At 46.0% G+C, this 5,864-nt stretch overlaps 1 protein-coding gene across 1 annotated transcript in view; it reads right to left on the reverse strand.

Moving 5' to 3' along the window:
* Positions 1-832: 832 nt before the first annotated feature.
* Positions 833-5,864, reverse strand: part of Me3 (malic enzyme 3, NADP(+)-dependent, mitochondrial) — a 200,179-nt gene continuing 195,147 nt past the window's right edge. The window contains exons 10-12 of the mRNA XM_013013980.1: positions 5,331-5,504; positions 2,316-2,414; positions 833-994 (exon numbers count right to left, since the gene is read on the reverse strand). Of these exons, the coding sequence (XP_012869434.1) occupies positions 833-994; positions 2,316-2,414; positions 5,331-5,504 (435 nt within the window). The remainder of the gene's footprint in view (positions 995-2,315; positions 2,415-5,330; positions 5,505-5,864) is intronic.

Genomic DNA, 5,864 nt, shown 5'->3' on the forward strand with positions numbered 1-5,864 from the left:
GACCCTCCCCACCCATATTTCTCTGGCTTTCCTTTTAGTAATAACCCCTTGCAGAATCTTGAAGGGGAGTGTGATCCTCAGAAGGGTCTGGATTCCTTGATGATTGGACCATATTTTTTGGCTGATGATTGTACTCATACTTGCTCATCTGCCCCTGAGTCCCATCCATTCTTCCCCCTCGGGTCTCAGTGCAAGCACTACTTCTTTTTTTGGGGGGGGGTCCAGTCATGGGGCCTGACTCTGGGCCTGGGCACTGTCCCTCAGCTCTTCAACTCAAGGCTAACACTCTACCACTTGAGCCACAGCGCCACTTCTGGCTTTTTTCTTTTTGCTTATGTGGTGCTGAGGAATAGAACCCAGGGCCTCATGCATGCAAGGCAAGCGCTCCTCCACTGAGCCACCTTCCCAGCCCCCAAGCACTACTTCTTGAGCCTTCTTTTCTATCTCACAGGAAACATCCTTCTTTGACCACCCTCCACCTTTATCTACATGGTTCTCATGGCCTTGAGCCTTTTTCTGTTATGGCAAAAGGAGTTTTGTCCAATTACTCTCCGAGGCCTTGATGAGCTCTATAAAGGTGGGATCCTGAGAAGAATTCTCTGTTTTCTGCAAGACCTAGACAGGAGCTAGAAATCAGGAAGGAACTAAGAAAAGGATCATAGGAAGGTAAACTGCCAGAGCCTTCAAGGACAAGTCTTCAACCACAGTAGGTACCAGCATCTCCCCTCCCACTAAAAATCTCAAATGGAAAAAACAAAACAGAATGATGGCAACAAGGATGTCAGTTTTGGAACCCATTTATAGAGTGATGTTATAAGTTCCTGAAATGGCATTAGATAGTCTGAAAACTCATGGCTTCCTTGGGCCAAGTGTAGGTGTCCCCTCTGAAGGAGTCATAGTTGGAAGTATAGACCAGGGATCTTAGAAAAGCCTCCTTGTCTGTGGGTTCCGGATAGTAGGAAGCCAGGTTGTGCTTGTATGCGTAGTCAAGGACCTAGGGGGAAAAAAATCAGATTTGGTTGAGGAATGGAATCACCAGGAAAAACTGCCTAAAGGCCCTTATTTGAAAACCTAATGCAAGGATGGGGATGCACCCTAAAGAGCCAGCCATGTTCCTCCTCATGAACTGTGGGTAGGAAAATGCTAAACTTTTTGTTCTAGTCAGGCAACTTTAGCACAGAATAAATAGTGGGCCAGGGTCAAAAGGTCCAGTCTAAATTTTGGCCCGTTTCCCATAGCCTGTGGGTTCCCAGTAGTGAGACAGTATCCTAGCTGAGCTTCTATTTCCTTGTGTGTAAAGCAGGGGTAATGATACATTTCTCTGGAACGGTGTGAGGTTAAATTTAATTAACAGGTAAAAGTAGCACATAATTAGAAATGAATTGCTTTCCCTCCTGAATGTGGACGGAAGTGGATTCACATGCTGGGTATTGTTTGGTGAGTGTGAGATTTGGTGTCAGGGAGAGTATGAACTTGAATTTCTCCAGAAAGAAGGAACTGGACAGGGTAAAGACTTCTGGTCTTGAGTCTGGTTTAAAGGCTCCTGTGCTGATTGACTTATGGGGAATGTGTGCTGTTGTACAATGCATTTTCTAAGATGATTTCAAAAAGTTATGGAAAAAAGATACATGAACAGACATAGCAGTATAGTAGACCCTTATACGCCCTTTATCCAGCTTTAACCATTACCCCTTTGACCCAGAGTCGCACTCTGCTCAGATTCTTTGAAAAACCTATCGTTTCTGAATAGTTTCCTAGTCTGGAATAGATCATGAATTCAATTGTCTTAGGATCCAGCCAATCTGAGAAAAACAGGAAGAACGAGCATCTATTCTGGCCAGACAAGCACAGGATGTGGAGCTTTGTTGTCTTTGAGCATCTTCAGAATTCTGGAAGAGAGGAACTGGCCTTTTTGGGAAAGGCTCCAGGGAAGGAAAGGACTGGGCCTCAAAGCCCAAGCCCCTTTTGGGATGCTATGCAAGCTAACCTTTCTTATCAATGGGTAACTCTGATTCATTTTTAAAAATTTCCACCCACATTCCACTTCACAAGACTTCAGTGACTTTTCTGCTCGATGTCTGGGTGGGGGAGGAGGCAGGATCAGGAACTTCCCCAGAACTGGTTTGGGTGGGTATTCGGGGTGGAGCTTGGGCTGCAAGCACCAGTTCGTTGCTCAGCCTCTGAGCCTCTGGGCTGCATGCCACAAAGCCAGATGAGCTCATGATGGCTTCACAGCGCCATCTCCTGGCTCTTCTGGAGCCAGAAAGTGTCTGTGACCCACCACCCTCTACTATGAGGAGAGCAGTGCTCCTTACTTTGGCGGCAATTCTTATAGAGACATCTCGGATGATGGTGAACGGTGGGTACAGTCTCCCCTGGGAAAGATGAAACTCAGAGACCTCCTGGGCAATGTGCTAGAGACAGAGAAAGAACCAGGAGGAATCAGCTGTTTGTCTTTTCAGAACCCCCGCCCTTGGGCTGGGAAGGTGGCTTAGTGGTAGAGTGCTTGTCTAGCATGCGTGAAGCCCTGGGTTCCATTCCTCAGCTCCACATACACAGAAAAGCTGGAAGTGGCACTGTGGCTCAAATGGTAGAATGCTGACCTTAAGCCTGGGACAGTGCCCAGGCCCTGAATTCAAGCCCCAGGACTGGCAAAAACAAAACAACCCCCCCCCACCCCCAGCCCCAACCCATTGCCTAGAGATGCCTCACCCCTGCACAGGTGTAGTAGTTTCTATTGCTAACCATTACATAGTCTCAAAGAGAGTTGATGCTTAGGCTGCTACTCACACCTGTAATCCTAGCTACTCAGGAGGCTGAGATCTGAGGATCATGGTTCAAAGCCAGCCTGGGCAGGAAAGTCCGTGAGACTCATCTCCAATTAACCGTCAGAAATCCGGAAGTGGTGCTGTGGCTCAAGTGGTAGAGTGCTCACCTTGAGCTAAAGAGCTCATGGACAGCACCCACGTCCAGAATTCAAGCCCCATGACCAACAAAAAACCAAACCAAACCAACCAAACAAACAAAAACCCCAGGACACATCCTTTCTATACTGTGAGTCTGGCTGAGATTTAAAGTTGCATGAGACCTTCCAAATTCCAAAGAAAAATCACTAAGACCAAGGTAAATAAACTTGTGACCTACAAAGACTACAAAGTGTCCTCTTGGTTGATCTAGCGTTTTGCACAAAGATTGCTGGGTCTATCATTTTGTGGGCTTAGCCTCTTTTCATGGGCTTGGTACCATCCTGAGCGCCCATCAAAGCCTTAAGCACTGGTGCTTAGTCAGCCTTGCAAATCATTTTCTCCAATGTGGTGGTTGTGAATCTCCTCCCACTGGTGCTAAGAATATTTGTTGGTCTTGCCTCAGAGTTTGCAGGCACTGGAAAAGCAAATCGCTCTCTCCTTTGCCTCCTTCTCATATTCCTATCTCACCTTTCTATTCATTCAAATGTTCACTGAGTTCTACAGTTCCGCCTGTGCTAGGTGCTGAGACTCCATGGAGAAAAGCTATAGTCTTTAGTGTGGAGCAGCAATCACTGGACAATTAACAAATAACAGTACCAATTATAATGAACTCATGCAATGAGAGGGGACATGAAAGCATCTGCTGTGTAATGGAAAAAGTGTGATAGGCAGAGAGCTGATGAACTAATTATAAATCACTGGGTGGGGAGAAGGTATAGTACATGTAAATGCTTGAGTTATGAGAGAGGAGAGAGAGGGAGGGTGGAGAGATTGGACATTACATTGAAAATAATATTTAGTATGGCAATGAAGTGTCTTGCATAGAAACCAGGAGAGGTAGGAGAGTCATCCTGGAAGCTCAAGGAGTTGTACAAAGATATGAAATGAGGAGAGCCACAGCATGCTTCTACCCTTGCTTCTGACAGGTGCTTACTAAGTGGCTAAGGAGCAACTGCTGTGTCATTGATGGGCACTGTTCACAAAATGGAGCCAAAGGGTCTCTTGGCACTGAGGGAGGAATGTGCAGATATGTTGTGGGGGTGACCTAAGAGGGGCTCAAACAACTATGTTTTTGCTTAATAGGGAAATCTGCTATCAAACTAACTTCAAATAGGACATAATTCTTTCCATGCAACTGGGGTTCCAAACAACTCTACCCACAGCCACAAGACAAGAATCACCCATCACAAGGTGATAAGACTCATAGAATACTCAGACAAGGACAGAGGTTTGTCACCCAAAGTTGTAGCTGGTGTGGGTAGGGTTGAGAAGTGGCTACTCCTCCCTCTAGGAGACATTTTTTATATGATCTGGCAGACTTTCTTGCCTGGGCTGGCTTTGAACCACAATCCTCAGATCTCAGCCTCCTGAGTAGCTAGGATTACAGCGTCTGGTATTTCTATGCCTTGGTTTCTTCAGAGTGAGAATGTGCTTGGCACTTAGTGTTCGTAATTGTTACTCATAACTAATAATATGAATATGTTATTATTCTTAATGAGTTCTTTTATTGCTTAAAAAAAAAAAACCAAACCAGCCAGGCACCAGTGGCTCACACCTGTAATCCTAGCTACTCAGGAGGCTGAGATCTGAGGAATGTGGTTTGAAACCAGACCAGGCAGGCAAAGTCCATGAGACTGTATCTGCAATTAATCACATAAAAAGCCAGAAGTGGTGCTGTGTCTCAAGTGTTAGCCTTGAGTAAAAGGAGCCCAGGGACAGTGTCCAGGCCCAGAGTTCAAGCCACAGGACTGGCAAAGAAAAAAACCCCAAAAAACAGCAACATTTTCTTCTAGTAGGGAACTTTTTCAAGTAAGGAATGCTTCTTTCCAGGAGCTTTTCCAGTATGATACCTAGACCAGAAACATCCTCAACACATCCAGCACAGTGCATGCACCCCTATTTGTTCCCCTATAGAAAGTATCCCAAAGGGGCTTACTGCCACCATGACTCCAGAGATGTGTTCAAGGTCACATGAAGAATCCATCACCCAGCATGGTCCATAGGTCCACACATTCAGGTGGCTGGTGGCATCTTCCCTGTCTATGCTTTTAGGTGGCATTGCTAGGAGCTGGAAAGCAGTGGGCTCATTCCTAGCACATCTCCCCACTCATTCTCTCCTTCCAACCCCCCATCCACTGACCATACCCCCTATCTTCTTAATAGTCCTTTGTGTGCTTGGAGCCATGGCCAAGTCTCAAGGTAATCTGGAGATTCATGTGCTTTGGAGATCCATTGCCAAAGTTTCAGGCCCATGAGTAAAAGAGGTAAGAGGAAAGGAATCTTTAGGGGCTACCAGTCTTGAGGACCTAGTGTGGACCCCAGGGCTCTATTAGAGAGCATTTGAGAGAATGGTGACAGTGGTACCTCGGCTGTCAGGAGGAAGATCTCATCAGGGATGTGCCGGATCTTGCCAGCAATGACTCCCAGTGCCACTCCCGGGAACACGTAGGCATTGTTTCCTTGCCCAGGAGTGAATGTCTGGCCATTTTCCAGAGTCACACTGTCGAAAGGACTTCCACTTGCAAAGATCCCTCGACCCTGGAATCAAGAAGAAAAGCAGAGGTGGAGCTCCAAGATTAGTTTGGGGGCAGTCAAAGCAGTCCATTTTTACCTCCCAAATTTAAGGCCTTTCTTCACCCTCTCTGGAATGCCCAGTATAGTTCTGAAGAACATGAAAGGTTCTCAAAGCACATTTATTTATTTATTTGGCCAGAAAGCTCAGTCCCCAATTCCTTTGGAGTTACCCAACAACCTAGAAACCCCACTGAAAGCTGATGGAATTTGTGGGACCATTTTTTTTTAACCTGTCACTTCCTGAGAAGGCCAATCCAGGACATGAGAGATACTTCCCAAAGTCTTGGGGTTTTGGCAAGAGCTCTGTTCTTTTTTTTTTTTTTT

Source organism: Dipodomys ordii, unplaced genomic scaffold, assembly GCF_000151885.1.
Source record: "Dipodomys ordii isolate 6190 unplaced genomic scaffold, Dord_2.0 Scaffold22, whole genome shotgun sequence".
Lineage (NCBI taxonomy): Eukaryota > Metazoa > Chordata > Mammalia > Rodentia > Heteromyidae > Dipodomys > Dipodomys ordii.